Below are 23,455 nucleotides of genomic sequence, written 5' to 3' on the forward strand. Positions count from 1 at the left end.
GGCCCAACTGCGGGTCCTCATGCCCCCCTTGCCTGCTCTGGGATGGGCCCCTCTCTGTCCCCCCAACAAGGGGGGATGGCAGAGGGCTGGCCCTTTTCTAGAGGCGTGTGGAACAAGCTGTGTGCATGTGTGTGGGGGGGAGGAGCTCCAAAGCTTTACCTGTCTGCATCTGTCACCAAGGCCAGCCGCCCATAGTCCCAGGCTACCTTCCGGAGGATGGAGAACAAGAACAGCAATGCCTGAGGGAAGAGGAGGGGTTGGCGGGTGGAGAGGCCACTCACGCGCTGGACTAGCCAGAAGAGCAGGGGCAGAGGGACCAGCATCTTGTCTTAGAGGGGGTGGCCCTGGCCTGGGTGAATGGTCAGAGGCTAGGCTTGGGCTGTGTGATGGGGATCCCTCCTGCAGCTAAGCCTGGGGAGTCAGGGTCAGGTGGGAGAGTGGTTAGAGCTCCAGGCATTAGCCAGCTCTGTACAGAGCGTGGGTGCCAAGGATGTGGGTGGCATGCGAGCACTCACGAGGAAGCACATGAAGTCGAGAGCCAGCACGGTGGGGACGCCCCCAAAGGGCAGGCCCTGCAGGACGGTGCTGCGGATGCGGGCGCTGTAGCAGTAGTCCTTGGGGTTGCTGTTGTTGAGGGCCGTGGTGCCCAGTGTGGCCAGCAGGAAGGGCAGCATGGCTGCTACTGCCGCATGGTCCTCCTGGGCAGAGGGCAGAGTGGTCAGCAGAGGCTTGGCCCCGTCCCTCTTAGAGCTCTGGCAAGGTGGGTGAGGGGAGGGGGAAGCGAGGGCAGGTCACGGGGCTCCCTGGGTGGGTGGAAGCTCTGGCCTCCAGAGATAAGGGCCTGGGAAGGGGAGGGTTGAGTCACATACATTTACCTTCACTGGCTCTCAGGCTGTGACGCCACCCGGGTCTGGGGAAGTTGGCCCAGATCTGGACTGGGGAGACTGGTTTTTCTAAGCTAGAAGTCGTCTGCGGGCCTCTAACGCCTATCACCCACCACCTCCACACACACTTGCAAATACTCTCCAAACACAGTGCCTCTGTCTCCTTCTTTCCTTGCATGAGGCAGCGGGTGGGGCTGAGCCTGAGAGAAGACGGGGAGGGGTCCTAGGCCTGAGGATCCAAGGCTAAAAGGAGGGGTCTCTAGGCCAAGGGAGGGTGGGCCAGGAGCCAGCGACCGCACCCTGATCTTCTCTTTCTACCCCTGTTAGGAAAATGGCACGTTTTCATTTGCTTAGAATTTTCAAGTGTTAATCACCTTCCCAATATGACTGACTTCAAAAATAAGATATTCATCTTTAGAGCTGCCCCCTCTGTCCCCAGAGTAGGGGGTCTGAGAATAGGGCCAGAGTGGGAAGTCGATTAAAAAGCAGGACTCCTGGATTTGCGTTGCTTACTCTCATTCCTGTCCCCCTGCCCAGGCAGCAGCTACACCCTTCTCCACGAGACTGCCTCACCTCTCTCCCATTATTTCTGCACCGGAGTCACCTGAATGGTGTGGAGACTACAACTCCCAGAGTGCCCTGCTCCAGAGGCAGGAGCAGGGCAGGCTGGGAATGCCGTGCCTCCAGCGAGCTTTTCCATTGGCAAAGGAAGGGCGAGTGGGCGGGGGCCTCTTAGCCGGCCCAAAGCCCTGGCTGCCGGGTGCTGCCATCCAGTCTGGTTCCCTGCTAGGGCTGCCCAGCCCTGGATGGTCCGACGGTCCAGGCGGAGGGTGGGGAGAAGAGAAGGGACAGGCAGCCCAGATGCCTGGGTTCTGGAAGTGCCTGGGGACGGCCACGCAGGGCTCTGGGGAGGCGCCCAGGGAGAAGTGTGGCTGTGGCATCACTGCCCCACCCCGTTTTACTGGAGGGCCCCTGGGGCCCCCTCCTGCTGACAACACTGCCGCTCTGCTTTGTGGGGGTGGGGAGGGGTGGTGTCTCCAGGGAAGAAAGGAAAGCAGACAAAGAGAACAACAAACCCAGAATTGGTGACTGCAACGCTGGGGTCGTGTCCCCACAGCCCCATGGGGTGACTCAGAGTTTTTCCTGCCCACCAATTCCTGCACACAACCAACCCCCCCCCCCCCCCCCAACACTTAAACACAGGGCAAGAGGCACGAACTCTTAGATGGAGGGAGAAGCGGGGCTGTTTATGTGTTCCACTTGGTACCCAGGAGTCTCTGAAAGCCTGGTAGGAAGGCTAAGGGAGTAACTGCCCCGTGTGATTCGCCTCCTCTTCCTTTCCAGCCTAAGTTGCCTTCCCCCCAACCCCCTCCACACACACACACACACACACACATTTAGTAATTATAGCAGGTGTCATTTAGAGTACCGATGGTTTCAAGAATACATACATGATTTCATTTAATCCTCGACAATCCTGAGTTAGAGGACACTGGCATTTTAAGATGAAAACATGGGGGCTCAAAAAGGTTAAGTAACTGCTGAAGTCACACTACTAACAAAACGATGGGCCTGGGATGCAAACCTAGTTCAACTTCTTTCTAAAGCTAGACCACTCTTCAGGGCACCACGGCGCTCCTCTGGTGTGCCTAGCATAGGGCTCCGCAGACCACGGAAACTCGGTATATGCTCATTCATTGTCCTCTGGCGAGAGAACACGGGAGCACCGTGGGTGTGCACCTAGGTTTGTAAATGCATGTTGATGTATTTATGTGTGTGGGGTGGGGTGGGGTGGGGGAAGCTAGGTGTCTGCATGGCAGCCCACAGAGATGGAGTGAGTCTTGGGCTATAAGTGGAGGTATGTATGTGGGGTTGTCTGGGAGCCTGGATGTGTAAACACAGGGTGCCCAGAACTCTGGGGTACCAGGGGAGGTTAAAGGTAGGTACAGGTCACTTGGGTCTCTGGCAGTTGAGGGGCATGTACATTAGTTCCCCCTGAACCCCCAACTCCAATGCAATCCAGAAATTAAGATAGCCCATTCCCACTCCTTGTCTGTTTCTCTCAACTCCAAGGCTCCACCAGGTCAGAAGGTAATGGGTACAAACCCCTGGAGCACCCCCCGACACGAATCTTCTCCAGTTGGAAAGATGTGGAATATTCTGGGAGCTTCTATATTAAGGGAACCAGGTAGGGTGCATGAGGAGGGTCCAGGTAGATGCTTAGTAACTGAAATCACCATGTGCATCCGGGGACTTCCTTTTTACAGTCACAAAGCACTCTGCCCCCCGCCCCCAAATTGCACTGATCTCCCCACCAATCCATGAGGAAAGCAGGGCAGGCTCGATCAGAGCACTATCCTCATTTTCAGGGACCCAGGGAGGAGAAGCCCCTCAAAGGAGGTCACAGGGCAGGTAGGATGGAGCCAGGGCTGGTGGCTCTGTTTGCTGACAGGGTTACTCCACACTCTTAATTGTGGGGGTGGGTTTGCTGGGCTGTTTCACCCGGGGCAGCTGTTTCTTCACTGAGAGCAGCACAGAGGGAAGAGAATGAGGCAGACTTTTTTTGGGGGGGGGGAGGGGGGATAGGTAGTAGGGGAGCAGGAGAGTTCCTCCACTCCATGGGGTTGCCAGAGCCAGCTGTATCCCGGAATTTCTCGTCTGATGCAGGCTTTTAGCTGGAAGTGTGTAGAGAGTGATGGAAGATTTTATTTATGGCTAACTGAAGGCTGTTATTTTACCATTAAGAAGAGTGTGCACGGCAGGGGTGGGTGAGTTGTAAGTTACAAGTCTTTTCTTACAGAGTTACTTGGGAAGATTTAATTTAGGGCTTAGAATCCTAGGAAGATAGTGTGATCTAATGGGAGGAGATGAAGACGGAGGCTACTCTGTTACTATGTAACCTGGGCCTCAGTCTTCTAATCTGTAACAGAATAGCCTCTCTCTGTTCCTACCAACTTCAGAGGGATGGGCAAAAATGTATCCACAAATGAGCAGGAAAAGAATGCATTTATCAAGTACTTCTTTAACTCTTATTCTGTGCCAGGCACTGTTCTAAGCACTTTACAAATATTAGCTCATTTATTCCACCTCACAACTCTGGGAGGACAGTGAGGTACCGAGAGGGCACATAACTTGCTCAATGTCACACAGCCCGTCTGTGGTAGATCCGGATATGGACCGAGGCAACCCAGTTGAAGTCTATGCTCTTAACCACTGCACTTTGCTGCCAACAGAGGAGCCACTTCTACCAGGGAGCTGGGGGCTGCCAGCTATCACTCTGGAAAACACCACACCCTATTTTCTACCTGTTTGCCTTCCCTCTTGCTTGTAGCTCCAAACCCCACCCCACTCAGGCCTTGGGTTTGTGATTTTAGGTTCTGGGGCAGGTGTAGGAAACAAGGCACAGAGCCAGGTGGGTAAAAGCACAGGCTCGAGGATGAGACAGATCGGGCTTGATCTGGGCAAATTACCATCCTGGGCCTCAGTTCCTTCATGCGTAAAATGGGGTAATAATGCAGTCGTGTGCTTGTTTTGAGGATTAAACAAGATGACTTACGTAAAGCTCTTAATACAGGTCAAGGTACATAATTGGTTCTAAAAAATTACCTTCTGTTATTAATAAAGTGTGGGGGAAAAAACTGTTCAAAATAAAAAGAAAAATAACACATATAATTTAATATGATAGAGCCCCTCAGTGAGGATGGGCTTCTTGTTTCCGCCTAAGGGCTTATACCACATTCGGGACTCTGCCACTGAGAGGCAGGGAATGTTCCCAAACTCTTCAATCGTACCCACTCCCTGGGTAGCGGGAGGTGGGAGTACAGGAGGGTGATGCTATGCTAGAATGGGTCAGAAGTTCAGAGAAGAGAACCCATTATTGATCAACTACCAGGCAGAGTGCCAGACTCTACCCGTGTTGTCTACTTTGATCCCCACAATAAATCTTGAAAGGAAGTGATAGCAAACACACTTTTTAATTGAAACTGAAGTTCAGACAGGTGAGGTAACTTGTCAAGGTCACACAGCTCAGGAGTGGCAGAGCCGGAATTTGAACTTAAGTCTCCAAGACTGTTATAATTGGAGGGAACTTGTGGGATGTCTAAAAGGGGGCTCCTAGCGACCCTCCACCTGCCTTGTGCCTTGCAACATCCCCACCCACCCACCCATGGGCCAAGACTGGGTCGGATGAGCTAACAGCAGGCCTCAGCATGTGCCACCTGGGGCATGTCAGGGCTTGGACCCTCTGGTGCCCTGAAGGCCAGCCATGCTGCCAGCACACCCCCACTGGAAGCCTGGCAGACACTCCCACTCCCCTACTCACAAGTGCCTGGGAGGTAGGGCCAGGGGCCCTCCTCGGAGAGGTTGGGCTCAGCCTCCTTCTTCCTAGGCTGCTGCAGACCCAGAGGGAGGCTAGAGAGTGGTATGGAGCCGAGAACCCCAGGCCCCCTCCCTTCGCCCCTGGGAAAGCGTAGTGCTCAGCGGCCAGACCTCTGCCCGGGGGACCCAGGCAGGTGGCAGCACAGAGCCCCAAGGGCAGTCGGCCCCTCTGACCTCTCCTCTCCACTTCCCAAGCGTCCTACTCTTCTGGGACACAAGGCGCCAAAGCTGTGAGCCTGTCCTCCCTCGGTGGTCAAGAAGGCCAGGAGGGACAAAGCGCGCCTCCTCCCCCCTGGGCCTTTGCCCCACTCCCGGTTCCGCGCTGACTCCTTTCTCCACCGCAGGCCCGGGCGGCTCATGAATGAACTGCACTGTGTGGGGCGCAGGGAGAGGACGCACGCTCCCGGGGCTCGCCGCCTCCCCAGCCTGCCGACCAGTCCCCAGACCGGCTGGGGGCAGCGGCCGGCCTCGTGCCAGCACCCGCGAAACCTGCGCTTCCCCGAGCTCGAACCCCTGCCCTGGGATCGGCCTCGGGGGTACTTGGCCCCGGGAGCACGAGAAAATATAAAAGAAACCGAGGCCATCGGACTTGGAGACCCTGGAATCCAAAACTCGGGGGCGGGGGCGGCGGGTTCCCCACAACGGCGGCGGGTGGACTGGGCGCAGCTGGAACCCCGGAGGGCCGCGGAGGGGAGGCGCACCTGGACCGGGCAGCAGGGAGAAGAGTGGCTCTAGGGTGGTGGGGGTCCCACCCCTCCGGATCTCCGGAGGGGTGGGGACAGAAGGCGGTGCACATCTGGAGCCCCGGCAGGGGTCGGAGGGCTCGCATCTGGCTCAAGATGGTGTGGGGTTAGGGGCAGCGCGCGGCACCAGCAGGTCCCGCGGGCCCGGGCACCTCTGGGTCCAGCCGGAGGTGGAAGGGAGGGGACGCGCAGCTGAGTCTGGGGTTTTTCCTTGGGTGGTGGCGGGATCGTCAAAGAGGAGAGAGGGGGGCTGGGGAAGGGTCGCGTACTCACCCCCAGGCGCAGACTCGGCTCCGGCTCGGAGCCCCTGGTTGGGGCGGGGCGGGGCTGGGGGAGGGGGAGGGGGAGTCGCTGGGCGGCTCGAGCTCCCGGCTCCTGCGGCGGCCGCGGCAGTGTCCCGGGAGGGGGGCGGAGGAGGGGGACGGGGCGGGGCCACGCAGGGCCCACCCCCACGCCAGCACACGCAGGGCGCGCGCGCACTCGGAGCGGGGCCCGCCCAGCCGAGCCGGGCGCAGGCGCAGGGAGCGGCCGCGTGGGGTGCGGGGGGGAGGCGGCGCTTGGCCGGAGGGGACCGCGGCGGGATATTCCGGGGCGGCGAGAGCGGTACGGAGGGGAGGCGGGGGTGGGGGCGTCCTGCTCCGAACTCTTTACTTCCCCCGCTTTCCCTGCCGGCAGTGGGGGAGGCGCACTTCCCGGGGTGGGTGAGCGGAGGCCGGAGAGGGAGAGGGTAGGCGCATTGGGGCACAGGGGCTGTGGGAGGGGAGGGGAGGGGAGGCCTCGGGCCCGGACCCTCCTCCCTCCCACCCCCACGGGCGGCGCGGGGCTCCCGTGGCTTCTGCGCCCCGCGCCCCGCGCCCGGGCGGCGCTCACCTGCTTCCCAGGAGTTTGGGGCCGGCGGCCCGGGCAGGGGCGGGCTGCGGTCAGGCCTTGGCGAGGTGTCCTTGGCCGGTCCCTTCGGCGCGGCGCGTCCCTCCGAGTTTGTCTGCTTTTCTCTTCCCCGCTCCCCTTCCCAGCTTGGATCTGGAGATAACTTGGTGACTTGTCGGTCAGGCGCTCTGTGGTGTGGAGCGTGAGTCCACTGCTTTCGCTGTCATGCGAGGAGTGCCTCCGCGGCTCCCGGGGGTTCCCTGGTTTCTCATTTCATCGGAGGCGGCGTCTGCCAGGGATTAAGGCTGGATGGAGAGCTGAGCGAGAGATGTGTGTGCGCGCGCGCGCGGGGGTGCGGACACAGGCACAGGAGCGTATCACCCACACAAACAGGCACAGAGCACCAACTGGTTCACCTAATTGTGGGTTCCTTCCTGGAAGGTTTTCTTCCCTTCAGTCTTGAAGGGGCTTGGTTTGGAGACAGAAAGGGAAGCATTGCTTTTCACAAAGGGCAGCACATGAACTTCGCCAGCCTAAGAGATGGAATGGGCTGCATTTATGAAAAGGTTAACCAAAGGGCCCATGACAGAGTCATTTGGGGTTATTGGGATATTGGGAAAGCTGGGAGGTTGGGAGATGCTTAACCCTGGGCTGCCGGACCTGGGAAGGCACTGCCTACCTGCCGGTGTCTCTGGGGGCTTTTTGAAGCGTTCGTTAGTAGCTTGTGGAATGAGGTGATCAGTTTTGATCTAGTTCTAGTGCAATTCAAACTGAGCTCCCAGTCAGAGAGTCCCATTGATTAGTTGGAAATCAGTTTAGTGGATCACAACCATCATTAAAGAAAAAGAAATAGAAGATATCGGAGTGCGTTGTCTTTGTAATGGTAAATACCGTTTCTTGACACTTGTTTCAGGTACACACATGTGTTAGTGCATTAAGAGATGTTAGAAAATGTTTCTGTGTCTAACAGAAACGCTAGAAACATATTGGTTACCTGTTTGCCCTCTTGCCTTCTTTAACCTGAGTTTTCATTAATTTAAACCTGTCCTGGAGGATGCAGTTAGCACACCAGGAATATACCGTAAAGAACAGAGTGGGTCTCCTTCAGGAGCTGACTGCCCAAGAAGAAAGACGGTCAGTCCCTCTTCGCTCATTGGAAACGCGTGCGATTGGAGAACAGGATTTTGTTGGAGTGGGAGCAAGCCGTTTAGATGAAAAGGCAGCTACTCTAGTTTTTGTTGTTTGTTTGTTTTTTGGATGGAATTGTCCATTTTACCATCAGAGCTTCTTGGATGTGTATTTCCTATGAAACTTTTCACACCTGTTGACTCTATGGCCGTAAAGCTGCCGTGATTGATCCATGGCCAAGTAGCACTTGTGACGGATATCTGGGAAGTGGAGACGGAGGCCATGCGTACCTGGTGTTTGGACCTCCGAGGATCACTTCCTGGTTCATGGGTCATTTGTTATGTATTACTACTATTTTTTAGAATGCAGTTATCAACCTGAATCTGTGGTGGGTTCCTGATCTGTTCCTGCCAGTGCCTAACTAGGGTCACCACGTGTTAACAGAGGTGAGAAGAGTATGAAGGGCATTGTGGAACCCTGGAAGGAACAGTGGCCAGAATGTTTTATTATTGCTCCTGAATAGGAAGGGTAAAAATCTCTTCTGGAGTCCATTTTTTCAGGAGGTACTCTCAGGGGCAGGCTCTCCTCAGCAACTAGAATCTTAGATGATGCAGGAGTTCTTACAGCCTGTCCTGCCCCACTTCTGTCTTGGGAATGATGACACCTGGACCCACATTAGGTGGGTTTTCCTATTGCTTTTATGGTTGTGTGAGAGTGTAGGAGGGTCTCAAAAACCCGTAATGATTTCGCCGTCTTTTTAAAGGCCGATGGCTTGTTCTGGGTTGTAGGTCACTCTGGTGCGATTTTACAATCACAGCCAGCATGTAAGAGAGAACTATGATCCACATCCCAGAAATGTTGCTCTGGTTCAGGTACTGTGCTCTCTTATTAAGAAAGGTACCAGGTTGCTTGTTATTCACGAGTGAAACAGCTCAGAGTTGGAAAGTCTCCCTCTCTGTCCAAAAAGTCAAAAAAAAAAAAAAAGAAATAACCTATGTCCCTAGAAAAGAGAGGGAGTATTTTTCCATGTTGACTTTAACTTGAAAAACACTTTGAGGCCGGGCCAGTGTGCCTCAGTGGCTGAGTGTCTACCCATGAACCAGGAAGTTAGGTTATATTCCCGGTTGGGGCACATGCTTAGGTTGCCGGCTCGATCCCTAGTAGGGGGCATGCCGGAGGCAGCCGATCAATGATTCTGTCTCATCATTGATGTTTCTCTCTCTCCCTCTCCCTTCCTCTCTCTGAAATAAATAAAAACATTAAAAAAAAGAAAAAAAAGAAACCACACACAAACTTTTAGGACGGAGTGATCTTAAAGAGACGCTAATAGTGCCGCCCTGAGAACAGGGAGTGAGGATTTGGGAAACACACTGCTTATCCTGCAGACTTGGTCCCTGGTCCCTACCTGCTCAGTGTAGACAGGGCCTCCCCCCTTTAAAAGGACCACTTACATGAATGAACCTAAAGCACAGCCACTTCCGTGCCTTTGTTCTTCCCAGTTACCCTTGCTTGGCAGAGAGTCATTGAGGCCTGGTGCTGTGGTTCCCAAGGTCACAGACTTAGCAGAGGAGGGGAGGACAGGGTGGAGGCGATCCGCTTCTATCAGCAGCATTTCCTGTTTGAGTCCAGGGACTCCTCTAGGCTTTTCCTCCTTTTGCCCATCGCCCCACCTGACAGCGCCATACACCTGGCTTCTTGCCGCTGGCCCACGAGAGGTGGTGATAGGAAGGAAATGCGTGCACGGTTGAGTAGAGCTGAACTTTGTGCGCTTTCTCTGAGTTTGCCATTACTGATTATTACAAACTTATTTTTGGACTATAGATGTTTGGATACCCGTGAAGTCGGGATCGAGGGGGAGTTTGAATGATTGAGAATTGTCAGGTATATCTTAAAAGTATTTTTAAATACTTTTGTGACAAGGCGGGGAGAGGCGAATAAATAAATACAGGACAAGAGTTCTGGGAACATTTTTCTCTGGTGAATCAAATTGAGGAATGGGGTCTTCAGTGGCAGCCCTGGCACACACAGCTCATCATGCTGACGAAGACACTGTGAAGACTCAGGTTGGCAGGGGAATCCGGTCAGCTCAGCTCTTTTCCTAGGCTGTGCTGGATGTAGTACAGATAGTTATTGAAAAGACAGCTTTTTAATTCCCGAGTTTTTAAAGATTACATGGCAGCCTCGATAGGGAAGAATGAGCCCTTGTCCTGTGTGGGGTGTGTTTTCTTCTGTGAGTTTTGATAGTGGTTGAAGCAGCATCTTAGCTGTGCAGGTGTTGTGCAGGGTGTAATAGGAACAGCCTTCTGATCTTGAACAAGTCAACAAGTCACTTGGCGTTTCGGACTTCATTTCTAGTCTGCAAGATGGTACTTGCATTACTGAGCCCCAGAACCCTTCACAATCCTGAGCTGATCCAGTCCCTTGCAGATGGTTGCTCTTTGTTATTTGTCTTCGTGTTTCCATTGGGTGCTCAGGAATGAAATCATCCAGGAAGGTAACCTGCGGTGAAAGTACTTGGAGAATTGTAACGTGCTATACTTTTGTGAGGTTAAAGAAGATTCCTGGAAGAGGGCCGCTGGACAACAAAACAGGGATGAGTTTTTAAGCAACAAATAAGAGTACTTGTTGGTCCAGAATGACTGGGGCGAAACCTGCAGGAGATGGCGGGGTCCCGGGATTTCCTTTCCTTGCTTCTTCGAAGCTGCCACACCTCTGCGTTTTTCCTGCTTTAGCTAAGAGGACACTTACATCCGCAGGCTGGTGGAGTTTCTCCTTGTGGGTGCATGCTGCATTTGATTTCTTTCTTTAAAAAAAAAAAAAAATATATATATATATATATATATATATATGGATTGATTTTAGAGAGAGAGGAAGGGAGAGGGAGATAGAAACATCCATGATGAGAGAGAATCATGGACTGGCTGCCCCCTGCACGCCTCACACTGGGGATCGAGCCCAAGACCCGGGCATGTGCTCTTGACTGGAATCGAACCGGGGACCCTTCAGTCTTCAGGCTGACGCTCTATCCACAGAGCCAAACCGGCTAGGGCTGCATTTGATTTCTTAGTGTTTCTTTTCCGTCCTGTTACTTAGTAACAGAATCTCCTGTAAGCACTCCTTTATGATTGTGGAACTTTTATTCGTTTAGTCTCTTTTCTGTAGAGCCCGTTCCTGTGGAAAGGCCTATGACATGTATGTAACATGCCTCACCTAAAGATGGAAATCGTTCATGTGGAAACAATGTATAGTTATACGTAGGGCTGTGATACTAAGTACATTTCCCTGGTCCTCAAGTAATGGTGCTTTCCAGTTTCCCACAGAGCACCCACTGTTTTTTCAGTCAGTCTCTGTGTATTAAAATTAGTTAAAAATGAGCTCTCAGTGGGTAGGAGGCCCCCCTAAGTCACTGGGAGACAGGCACAAGCAAGACCACCGATCCCCCTACACGGAGCCTTCTGGAGCTGGGGGATGAATTGCAATTGCAGATTAATTTTATTCATTTGACAGATACTCACTGAGCTGCATTTGTGTGCCAGGCGCTGTTCTGGGTCCTGAGTGTGCAGCACCATACAGGGCAGGCAGGCAGGCCCGGCCCTGCCCTCACTGAGCGCCCTTCCCATGGGACCTATAAGGTGATGCCAAGTGAAAAACTCACCGATGTGTACCTGAAGTGTACAGTCCTCCCTGGCTTCCACCACTTCACGTTAAGAAGGCAGATCCTAACGTTAAATCAGGTGGAAAATGGGCATGGTTCTTGGGTTGTAAGTAATTTATCATTTCCTTCCTTCCTTCCTTCCTTCCTTCCTTCCTTCCTTCCTTCCTTCCTTTTCTTTTTTTAAAATATATTTTTATTGATTTCAGAGAGGAAGGAAGAGAGAGAGAGAGTTAGAAACATCAGTGATGAGAATCATTGATCAGCTGCCTCCTGCATGCCCCTTACTGGGGATCGAGCTGGCAGCCCGGACATGTGCCCCTGACCCGAATCGAACCTGGGACCTCTCAGTCCGCAGGCCATTGCACTATCCATTGAGCCAAACCAGCTAGGGCTTCTTTTCTTTCTTCTCTCCCTCCTCTCCCCTCCCTCCCTCTCTCTGTCCTTCCTTCTCTCCCTCCCTCCCTCCCTCCCTCCCTCCCTCCCTCCCTTCCTTCGCCCTCCCCTCCCTATACTTTCCCCTCCCTTCCTCCTTTCCCCTTCCCCCTTTTGGAGAGGTTGTGATTCATAGTCCAAACCTGAAGGGCAGTCCTCAGTGCTGACCAGAAAGCGGCATGAAAAGCCACCTCTGGCACTGGAGTCGTCTGAACACCTGGCCTCCCTGAGTGAGAGTGTTGTAGAGGAGGAGGTATCATTGGGGTTATTTTCCGTGCACACATAAGACTCCGTGTGGAAATAAAGCATTATATATAGACTACATTTGAAGTGAATCAGGGCCTGTGTCTACAGGATGGATTTATGTTAGGAAATAACATCAAGGCCAATCAAAGTTACTTTGAAGTAAATTGCTGCCTCCATTATCCTTCCTTGATTCAAACCAGTCATTTAGTGGTGGGATGAGGTGTTTTTCTACAGTGGGCAGTGTGGGCACCAGGCCTGGGAGGTGATTCCAGGGGCCTGTAAACATAGCATGGGCTGATCCTGCCACCACGGCACTGTGGTCGTCCTAAAGCGTGTTTGCGTGTGATGTCCTGGTTCCCGATAGACAGATAAGAGCTCTACGGCAGCGGCCGCCAACCTTTCGGACCTCACCGACCACCAGTGGTCCGTGGACCACCGGTTGCTGGCCGCTGCTCTACAGTGTGTCTGGAGCCGTGAGTAGGGATGTCTTCTCTTTGGCTACTTCATTTGTTTCATTCAGCCAGTGTTTATTGCACTTCTCCAGGAGGACCTGCTGAGGTCTTTTGCTAGGGTGGGAGTAGAGGAGGCCACAGACTTTTTTTTTTAAAGGAATAAAGGATACACACACACACACACACACACACACACACACACTAAGTGAGTACATTTGGTTCTTTTGTGCTTTCAAGTTCGTAGGAAGGCTTACTGTTGTCCATTTGATGTCTTAGGCCCTTTGGGCCTGAAGATCATCATTAGGTCACCAGGAGTAGTGCAAAGTCCTTGAATCGGGCCCTTCCTTGTGAAACTGTAAGAGCTGCTTGGAGACGGGAATGTGTACTCTTGTGTCTGAGGACAGTACAATTATTCCTCATGATCTGAGTCTGTGCGGTTCCTGAATTCCTGCAGTGAGTTCAGATGCCACGTTATCAAGATTTCTGTGGTTTCTGAGTTTGAGATAGTAGCAAGAACTAGAATGTTAAGGGTTATCAGCCTTAAGAACAACAAAAAACCCCACAAGGGATATCAGCTTTATTTTTTAAAAAGTACCTAAGTTTGCCTGGCCGATGTGGCTCAGTGGTTGAGCATCAACCCATGAACCAGGAGGTCACCGTTCAGTTCCCGGTCGGGGCACATGCCGGGGTTGTGGGTTCGATCCCCATGGGGGGTGTGCAGGAGGCAGCTGATTGATGATTCTCTCTCATCATTGATGTTCTCTTCCTCCCTCCCTCCCTCCCTCCTTCCCTCCCTCTCCCTTCCTCTCTCTGAAAGCAATAAAAACATATTTTTAAAAAGTACCTAAATTTATTCACTGAGTTTGAATCCTGAAAGTTGGAGCAATGAGAGGTCTTGGCACGGGCTGCCCAGATGTCCTCAGTGCTCAGGAGGGGTACATCTGATGCTGCAGTTTTGTATGAGGCTTCATGGAGGAATTGCACTTGGAGTTGGGTCAGACTTAGCCGGGCAGAGATGGGCACAGGCTGGGGGGCTTGTGAGCAAGGCACTGCGAGGCCTGGGTGTGTTTGTGCACACACTGCCCTGAAGAGTTTAGGCACCTTGAATGGTGGGGTTTGTTACACTCAAGTCAGGAAAGTTCTGGGAAGCCCCAGGCACTTCTGCAGTTCTTGGGCTAACATAAGTGTTATTGAGGAAGCAGAGTGGTGTGAAGAGGCAGGTGTCTCCTCAGGAGAGGACCTGTGGGTTGTGGGTGGTGCTGGGCTAATCTTGAGGGCTCCGTGGAGGAGCTGAGGAGCTGCCTCTCTCAGGAGCGAGGCCGAGATGGGCGGTAACTGCAGCCTGGACCAGGACTGCTTTTCAGAGCAGGTTTTTTCAAAGCCAGTAGTCAGTTATTGCTCCAATATGGAGCTCTTGCCACCCACACCACAGATTGTCTCAAAAACTTAAATTGGGTTAAAATGAATAATTTTGACCTGATGTTCATCTATATTTCAGTTGATTCAGCAAACGTTGAGTTGGGTATGAGTAAAATGTGCATGGAACAAGGATGATTTAACAGTTGGAAAAATATATTAGTTTTTAAAATAAAGTTACCATGTTAACGCTGTTGACTAAAGAGCATGCGCTCAGGAGGCCGACGATTTGGGTTTAAGTTACAGCTCTGTCACTCCTAGCTGTGTGGCCTGGGCCACAGTACCTCACGCCTCTGGGCCTCGTTTCCTCATGCACAGCCTGGGGCCAGTGACAGGGCCTATTTCATAGAGTCGTGTGCGGCTTACATGGGATGATACTGTAAAGCGTTTAGTCTAGTGCCTGGTACATAATACTCAATAAATACTCAATAAATGTTCATAAAGGGAACAGAAAAAGACCAGATTACCCTTACAGCTGCTTCTGACCCTGAGCTTCCTTTGTGACGTGAGTTGTGTACGGTAGAGCGAGGCTGTAGGGTGTGGTAAAAGGAACCTTGGGTGGAAGCTGGGTCCACTTCTGGTTCTGGTTCTGCCCTGGGCTAGTTGTGGGGCTTTACGTAAGTCACTTCATCTCTCTGTGTCTCAGTTTCCTAATCCGTGGAATGAGATGTGACTAGATGATGATGACGATGACGACGAGGAGAGCTAATAGGTGCCGAGTGCCAGACACTGCGCCCTGTGCTCTGAATGGCTCACGCCGTGACCACCTGTGAGGATGTGTGGCAGATGGGGACACGGGAGCTCCGGTTCCTTCTGCAGGTTTACCGCGCTCTCCAGGTAAAGCCTGCCTCATCCAGTGGTCCTTAGTGCTGTGCGTTAGATGTTAGTAGTTCTGCACGTTCGCCGACTCCCTCTGCATTTAGTCTTCTGGCCATCCTTCCATTTTGGCCGGTGCTCACTGGGTTGTCATAAGGAAAACACTGGAGAGTAGGCCTGTGATCTGAGGCTGACTTGCAGTTAAAAAGCGTTTCTGAAATGTTAGATATTCCTGTGGAGGTAAATGTGGGTTCCCCGCCCCCACAGCCTTGTGAAATGAAGTCTCACTTGAGGTGCTTTGAACTTGGGCAGGGCTGATGTAAACACTTCGGTGGGGGAGCCCCTCTCTGCAGGGCTCTCGAACGAGGCCCTCTGCAGCCAGACATTTGGAGGGAAGAACGGGCGTGTTTTGCAGTTGGAAATACTAGCTGGCTGCCGGCTTTTCTTAAACACGCCCCTCACGGACGCCCAGGTGTTGCAGGAAATGGGGGTGCCAGGTTCTAGGGAGCCACTGGGCTGCGGCTGTGCAAGCTGGAGCCGTGAGTGTCGGGTCGGGGTTTGCTCTCCCGTACCCCACGGGAGCTGCAGGGTGGGGCCGGTCGTTTTTCTGTGTTATAATGTTTGGGATTCTGACCCAAATGGAGACTTTGGTCAGTGACTTGTCAAAGGCATCGTCTGGCTCCCCTTTGCGAGCCTTGAGGTGTCCGAATGTTCTGGCGTTGACGTGACATTTGGGGGAAAGGTGATGTGACAGACAACCTGGGCAGCGGCTCAGATCATCCGCTTCCTCTCAGGGAGTAGAAGTTCTGGTTTCAGGCGGCCGTGAGTGTCCATATTGTGCAGGTTTCCTCTGTGGGGACCTGAAACGGGGTCGCCGGCGGGGTGTGTAGCAGGGATCGATGCTTCCCTCCGGCCCGTGGGAGCGATGTGGTGACGAAGGCACTGTCTGTGCTGTTCGAGTCCTTATGGCGAGAACTGCTCTGGGTCATTCCGGCTCTCCGACCCCAGTTAGAATATGAATCAGCAGAATTGCAGCTGGAGTTCCAGCTAATCACCTGCGTATCTTTTAACCACTAAGATTTATATTTAGTGACTAATGATCTTGTGCTGGAAGTGCCATCTCCCACTCAAGTCCCCAACAGTCTTTTATTAAAAAACAACAACAAAGAAAACTGGCTCTGTGTAAGGCCACTGACTTAAAAATAACATTTTCCCCCTTTCTTTTTTCTGCAGGATCTGCCCTCTTGGGACCCCATGGCTTTCTTTCCTGGGCTAAGGGGCCCTTTCACCCGCATCAGCAGAGCCCTCAGCCAGCGCTATTTCAGGTAAATTTCCCCAGGAAGTTCTTCAAGCTGCATCTTTGATAAGCCTCCCTCCCATCAGGGCTGGGTATTATGGTGACTAGAACGGGAGCGGAAACTCAGGGAGGTGGGCCATGGGTCAGGAAGCTGAAGGAGTCAGACTGGGCTGGGGCCTGGTGAGGTCAGGTACGGAGGGCATGGGTACGGAGGTGACGGTGCTGTGAGGGGCGGGATAGGGAAAGGCACGTGGTGGAAGATGGAACTGTTCAGTCCTTGCCAGACTTCAGTGAATCTGACATCTCTTAACCCTCCCGTTCCCTCCCAGTGCATTGAAACCTTCTATTTTAAAACTGGAATCATTTTTTAAAAGTTACTTACTACCAAAATCTCAAGCATGACAGAAGTGTGACAGCCTGCCCTCCTTTTAGACGCTAACCCAGGGGGAGAGCACAGCTGCATTCCTGTTGGCAAACATGCCTTTTGGCCCCGTCCGTGCACTCATTTCACAAGCGCCTACTGAGCACCGTGTCTGGGGTTGGTAATAGAGAGATGAATGAGAATCGCTTCCTGCCCGGGAAGAGTTCTCACAGTTGGCCATGGGAGCAGACTTGGAAACAAATAACTGGAAGGAAATGTGACCAGTGTAATAATAGAGGTTTGTGTGGTGCTGTGGAAGGCCCGAGACCAGAGCTGCTAATGGAGGAGGAAGAGGAGGAGGAGGAGGAGGAGGAGCAGAAGGAGGAGGAGGAGGAGGAGGAAGAAGGGAGAGTGGAGGCGGCCTTCCCAGAAGGGAAGAGGGAGCAGGCCCTGGGCAGGCCTCGGGGAGGGCTGCGAGGGGCGTGTGCTTGGCGAGCTCCAGAGCTTCCCGGCCACTGGGGCACAGGGCGGGCGTGTAGGTGGTAGGAGGTGGTACCTTAGAGGGCAGGTACAACGGGGCCAGGTTGTTGACAAGTAGAGAGTGGGAAGCCATTGAACACTCCTAAGCAGGGGGGTGGCCTCAGTTTATATTCTAAAAAGAGCTGCTGGTTGGCATAGTGAGGCGCACTGGGAGCCAGTTAGGACACAGTGTCTTCATCTTGGTGTGAGAGAGTGAGCTGCTGAACCTAGGAAGTGTTGATGGGGTGCAGGGAGAGGACAGAGCTGCTGAGGAGGCAGTAACAGTAGGACGTGGCCTCAGCGGAGGGTGATGGAGAGAGAGGTGCATGGCTTGGATGCTGGAGTTTCTGGAGAAGCCATTACCTCGATGGGAAATGCAGCCGCTGGCGGAGGAGCGCCAAGGGAGGCGACAAGGTCCGTGTGGGGCCTCTTGTGCAGTAGCTGTAGGATGTGTAGCGAGTTTAGAGTGGAAACACAGGACTAGAGCAGAGGAGACAAGTGGGGCTGGAGGTGGAATTTACTAGTTGGAAGCAATGGGCATAGATAGAATTGCCCAGAATAGGCATGTGGGGGGAGGGGAGAGGACCTGGGGCTACCTGGGGAACACCAGCACGTAAGGGGCCAGCATCAGGGAAATGGAAATGCACTGTCATCAGGTTACTTAATGGTAGCTTGTCTGCCTTCAGTAGGTACCTGCTTAAAAACAAATTTCTAAAAATCTACACCAATAAAAGAGAAAGATGCAAATTGACCGCACCTTCGCAACGCCCAACAGCCAGTCAGGAGTGAGTATGCAAATTAACCCAACAAAGATGGGTTAATTTGCATAGCAGGTGCTGAGCGGCTGGGGGGTGGGGTGGGACGCAGGCATTCTGCACAGCCCCAGCTGCTCTGGGCCTCTGGACAGCGTGGGAAGGCGGAAAGGCGGCTCCGGCCAGAGCGAAGGCGGTGCTGGCAGCCAGGGGAAGGAAGGCCCATTCTTGCACGAATCTTCGTGCATCAGGCTACTAGTAAAATAATAATAATAAACAACAAATTTATTTCGAGTGGGGGAAACTGCATTAAAACAGAAAACTGTTCCCTTGACATATTTCCTGTCTCTGCTTTGTGGTGTCAACAGACTCTCTTAGCAGACCTACTCACTCATATCTCTGGTTCCCAGCAACATATAGATGAGGAAATTTGGGAATCAGTATAGTCTGGGGGAGCAGGTTTGGCAGGCTAGGCGGTGGGTGAGGCCTGGCCCATGAGGTATTCCCTTAATACTCAGAGTCCTTTTGGAAATCAAAGGCTTTCAATGAAGGCTGCCATGAAGTTTGTTGTAACAGAAAAGCGGGTTCTCTTTAAAACCCATTTGAGTGAGGTTCTTGACCCGGCAGCGGGAGCTCCTGTCTGTGCCGAAACTGTCGCGGGTACAGAGGAACCCTCCGCAGCACCTGCCTCCCCGTCAGAGCTTGGGTGGTGCTCTGTTCAGCGTGTTGTTGCTAACGTGCGCTCTCTCCCATCCCGGCCTCCGCAACGGACCCGGGGAGGTGCCGACCTCAGACTTTTCTCTTTCCCACCAGCACCACCGGGACCCTCGGTGCAATTCAGAAGATGACGCGGGTGCGTGTGGTGGACAACAGTGCCCTGGGGAACACCCCGTACCATCGCCCCCCTCGCTGCATCCACGTCTACACCAAGAATGGGGTGGGCAAGGTGGGCGACCGGATACTGCTGGCCATCAAGGGACAGAAGAAGAAGGCGCTCATTGTGGGGCACCGCATGCCTGGTCCTCGAATGACCCCCAGGTTCGACTCCAATAACGTGGTCCTCATTGAGGACAACGGGAACCCGGTGGGGACCCGCATTAAGATACCCATCCCCACCAGCCTGCGCCGGAGGGAAGGCGAGTTTTCCAAGGTGCTGGCCATTGCTCAGAACTTTGTGTGAGCAGAGCCCATCCGCCGCCGCGGCAGTGGGGCTCCTGAAGGAGCAGTTCCGAAAACTGCGCCCCTGCTGGCGGGGAGCTTGGGGCCCCGTGGCTGGGGAACAGTGTCCTGTGAGGAATAAACATTTTCACGTGTGTCTCCTTCTTGAGCTTTCTGGAATGTGGTTGTGAGGTCAGTGGCACGGAAGCAGTCACAAGGTGGCCAACAAGGTTGGGTGTTTCCTTCGCACGTCCCGCGCGGATCAGGGTTCAGGAACTGGAAGCAGAGCGGCACACAAATGAATATGAAAAGACAAGAGATATTGGGGGACCAGGCGAGTAAGTCCAACTCAAGGGGAAGGACTTCCTCCCGTGCTTAGGCCTCACCAAGCTTTTATTGATCTGGGATGCACCCCTAGCATAGCCCTTAGGCAGGTGACCCCTGGCAACAGACAGACTAGTCCATCAGCAAGGATTTACATAATAATAAATGGGGGAGTAGTTTCAGCTACCACTGTCTGGACAAACAGAGGTGGCGCCCAGCTCCGACCTTTGCTAGGGCTTCAAAGGCACCCAGCCTTCGGGGGGTTTCTCTGTCTACGCTTATCAGATAGTGAAGGCAATAAACAATTTCCCACAGCCAACCCATGTCAGGCCACAGACGGCAGCGTCTGCCCGGAGCAGCCCCCGAGCTCCCCCAGGAGCATCGGGCTCTGGGCGATGAGGGTGCAACCCAATGCCGGTCTGTAAATGTCCAGTGGAATCCGTCACTTCTGACCAGGCAGACCCCCCGTCCACAGGGTCCTGTCCCCGTGTCGGGGCCGGGCTGTACGGTGGGTGTGAAGAGGCCTGGGTGGCCCTGAGCAGGAGCAGAGTGACTTGTTGGATGTAGTGGGACGTTGCCTGTCGGCTCTGACGGGACCCAGGCAGCCATCCTTCCTCTGCTGTGGAGCGCCCCCTGCCAGGGGCCAAAGCCTCCCCTACGCCCACAGCAGGAGGCTTCCTTCCTTGCGTGTGGGAGAGGGACCAGCCCTGTGTTTTGTGGGTGACTGACCTTGGGCCTGTGCAGGTGATTCAATGGCAGTTTATCTTCCATTTCTTTATGGGTCTCCTTGGGGCGGTTTGGGGCCTCTCTTGGTTCCTTTGATGGAACCTCATTAACTCCTTTATGAATGCATTCATTCATTCATTCAACATATCGTGGGCACAAACTCATTAAATAACCCAGTGGCCTCTGAGAGGCAGAGTCGCCTAATGATCAAGAACTCTGTTCTGTAGCCAGACTGTCTGGCTTTTATGGTGACTTTGAGCCAGTTCTCTAACTTCTCTGTCCCTCAGTTCCCTTCCCAGTAAAACAGGGATATAATAATGGCACCTACTCATGGGCCGATGTGAGAGTTTCATGAGTTAGTACCTGTGAATGCCTGGCAGTAGTAAGCACGCGACAGGCATTAGCTATTTTCTGTGATCATTGCTGATCATCTGCAAGCACAGGGAAACAGGTGAGTCTAAGCAGATATGGTCCTTGTTCTTGTGGGGCTGACAGGGTCCTAGGGGATGTCGACACATCACACAGTTACATACTAGTAAATGCAAATCCCTCAGTGTAAACAAGGGCCTACGAATGAGGGATTCGACTTTTCCAGGGGGATTGTAGGCAGCTTCCTGAGAAAGGGTTGCATCAGCTGCATTCTGAAGAATGAGCAGGCATTGTGGTAGGAGTCACAGCAGCGGTTACCGGGGAGTGGGGAGGAGTGTAGACTGAAAAGGGGGCAGGAGGGCGCCATATGGGTGCTGGATTGTTTGAGGTCTGGGCGGAAGTTGCATGAATGTGTACATCTGTAACTAATTAGGAAGCTGTGTACTTCGATGCACTTTATGTACTTTACTAGAGGCCTGGTGCACGAAATTCGTGCACGGGTGTGTGTGTGTCCCTCAGCCCAGCCTGCACCCTCTCCAATCTGGGACTCCTCGAGGGATGTCCGACTGCCCGGTGGGATCGGGCCTAAACAGGCAGTCAGACATCCCTCTCACAATCCAGGACTGCTGGCTCCCAACCACTCGACTGCCTGCCTGCCTGCCTGATTGCCCCTAACCACTTCTGCCTGCCAGCCTGCTCACCCCCTAACCACTCCCTTGCCAGCCTGATTGCCCCCAACTGTCCTCCCCTGCAGGCCTGGTCTCCCCTAACTTCCCTCCCTTGCCAGCCTGGTCACCCCTAACTGCCCTCCCTTGCCAGCCTGGTCACCCCTAACTGCCCTCCCCTGCAGGCCTAGTTGCCCCTAACTTCCCTCCCTTGCCAGCCTGGTCACCCCCAACTGCCCTCCCCTGCCGGCCATCTTTGACTACATGGGGCAGCCACCTTGTGTGTTGGAGTGATGGTCAATTTGCATATCACCGCTTTATTATATAGGATACCTTAGTAAACATAAATGGAGAGGCATTAGCTATGTGAGGGGTGGTATTTCAGGCAGAGGGAAGAGCATGTGCAAAACCCTGTGGTAGGAGGGAATGGGGTAACCACCAGGGACCGAAGGAAAAGCCAGTGTGGCTGGAGCAGGGAGTGCAGAGTGAGCATGGTGCAGGGTGAGGCTGCAGGAGGAGCATGGGAAGGAGGTTTCCTTTTCGGAGGGTCTGGGGTACTGCTGTGGAGTCTTTAGCAAGCAGGGCAGGGTGGTGGGAGGGAAGCATGGTTCTGTTTGCTCTGTGGAGAGGGCTGAGGGAGGCCAGAACGGATGGGCATAGGCTTTGTTGGAGAATGCAAGAGGACGACATATGTTGGACTAGGATGGGTGATGGAAGGGAGCAGAAGCCGTTAGATGGTAGAGTTGACTGGGCCTGGAAATGCGTTAATACGGCGGGGGAGGGCCAAGAGTGGGTCCTAGGTTTCTGGCTTCCATCCATGCTTGTATGGTTGGTCCTGACAGGCCCTGAACTGGGGTGCCCTAGGAGAGGCCTGAGCGTGGGGGAGTAGGAGCAGCTGGGGGCATCTGAGTGGGGGTGCCTTTGAGACAGCCAGCAGATGTCAAGTAGGTAGCTGGATATAAATAAACTCTTAAATTGGAATAGCACTTAGCATCTATTTTGAAAGCATCTATGTGTATATGCATTTTCTTGGTGTTCCTCAGACCTTAGGTTTGGCAGACACTGGTCCTGTCTTTTAGATGGAGACACTGAGTTTCAGAGGCCACATGATTTCTTAGGGTCTCCACACCTAATAGGTGCACAGGCTGGTCTCAGAGCCCGATCCCGTGACTTCCAACGCAGGTCCCACACCGTGAGGGGGGTTTGCTGCCGAGGAGCCCTTCCCATCTCGAGTCGATTCTCACTGGCTGTGACCCTAGAGAATGATCCCGTTCTCCCGTGTTCAGTGGGCACACTGGGAGCCTCTGGCCTGCTAAGCCTTGACTGCAAGGAGGCGAACACGGGCTTTTAGCGTCTGTCTTCCCGGTTGAGCGGCGCACTGCTCCCCGGGCTTCCCCAACGGAGCTCGATTCCGAGCACGTCTGGGTATTTTAGGAGCTGACATCCCTCTCCATCTGGCCTCTGGAAGGGCCAGTAGACTGTGGCGTGGTCGCTGCAGTGGCGCCTGGCCAAGGAGGAGGAATCACGCCCAGGCCAGGCCGGCTTCGCTCACGGCGAGTGTCTCTTCAGCAGCAGCAGCTGGGCCTCAGCAAGCTCGTCCTTTCTGTTTCTGGGCTGCTTCCCAAAGCCTGCAGGAGGAGGAGACCCTGTCCCGAGGCAAAGGAGAGGTGGAATTGGCATTCTCATCCTGGCACCGTCTGCCCAGGGGCTGGGCCTTTGCTCCGACCGTCAGCTTGACCTGAGTTGCTGCCTAGCTTTGCAGGTCACTTGCCTTCTGGGGTCGGGCTCACTCCTTTCTCTGTGCTTAGTCAGCGGAACGTGTGCTCATCCTTTCACGAGTTCCCAGGCCACTGGCTGCTCAGCTGTCACCCCCTTCACGTGTTAAGGTTTACCCAAGTCACTCAAACGACTGTCCTCGCTGCCCCCGCTCCTGGTCTTCGTGAGCTCACCGCTCCTCCAAGGTGTTCTTGCTGCCCGCTGGAAGGCTGCGGTTTCCACAAAGCTGCTGGCCAGAGCCCACACTCTGACGCAGGCCCACGCCGCACACAGCCCAGAATAGCCCGAGTTACTGCTCTTCCAGCTGCCCTATCACCTTGCACACCGGGATCTAATTTGCTGTCCACCCTCCACACCCCAGTCTCTCAGCCAGTACTGCTTTCTTTGCTCATAAAATATTTATAATCACAGATTATGTTTCCCTATGAGTATAAACTTGCTTTTGTTTTTTTCCCTTCCGTGCCCTTAAGAAGCTGCCCCTGACGGGTCAAC

General features: G+C 53.7%; 2 protein-coding genes across 7 annotated transcripts in view; one reads left to right on the plus strand and one right to left on the minus strand.

Annotated features, from left to right (window-relative positions):
• The window catches only part of TMEM63B (transmembrane protein 63B), a 23,715-nt gene extending 16,545 nt beyond the window's left edge, over nucleotides 1-7,170 (minus strand). For 2 of the 3 annotated variants that reach the window (XM_070418512.1, XM_070418510.1), the window contains exons 1-3: nucleotides 6,278-6,376; nucleotides 516-698; nucleotides 160-239 (exon numbers count right to left, since the gene is read on the minus strand). In XM_070418512.1, coding sequence (XP_070274613.1) covers nucleotides 160-239; nucleotides 516-674 — 239 coding nt within the window. In that variant the 5' untranslated portion in view covers nucleotides 675-698; nucleotides 6,278-6,376. Of the gene's footprint in view, nucleotides 1-159; nucleotides 240-515; nucleotides 699-6,277; nucleotides 6,377-6,874 lie in introns of those variants that run through there. The other variant, XM_070418511.1, reaches the window with a different exon arrangement.
• MRPL14 (mitochondrial ribosomal protein L14) lies at nucleotides 6,542-19,260 on the plus strand. 4 transcript variants are annotated; one of them, XM_070418514.1, is made up of 3 exons: nucleotides 6,542-6,607; nucleotides 16,250-16,341; nucleotides 18,759-19,260. In XM_070418514.1, exons 2-3 carry the CDS (start codon nucleotides 16,271-16,273, stop codon nucleotides 19,123-19,125), a joined length of 438 nt encoding a protein of 145 aa, XP_070274615.1. In that variant the 5' UTR covers nucleotides 6,542-6,607; nucleotides 16,250-16,270; the 3' UTR covers nucleotides 19,126-19,260. The 4 variants fall into 4 exon arrangements, with proteins under 4 accessions (XP_070274615.1, XP_070274614.1, XP_070274616.1 ...); XM_070418513.1 differs by lacking the exon at nucleotides 6,542-6,607 and adding an exon at nucleotides 14,848-15,037; XM_070418515.1 differs by lacking the exon at nucleotides 6,542-6,607 and adding an exon at nucleotides 15,820-15,838.
• The last annotated feature ends 4,195 nt before the right edge of the window (nucleotides 19,261-23,455 follow it).

The sequence above is a fragment of the Myotis yumanensis genome, unplaced genomic scaffold, assembly GCF_028538775.1.
Source record: "Myotis yumanensis isolate MYYU_CA2020_CCGP unplaced genomic scaffold, mMyoYum1.0.hap1 SCAF_6, whole genome shotgun sequence".
NCBI classification, from domain to species: Eukaryota; Metazoa; Chordata; class Mammalia; order Chiroptera; family Vespertilionidae; genus Myotis; species Myotis yumanensis.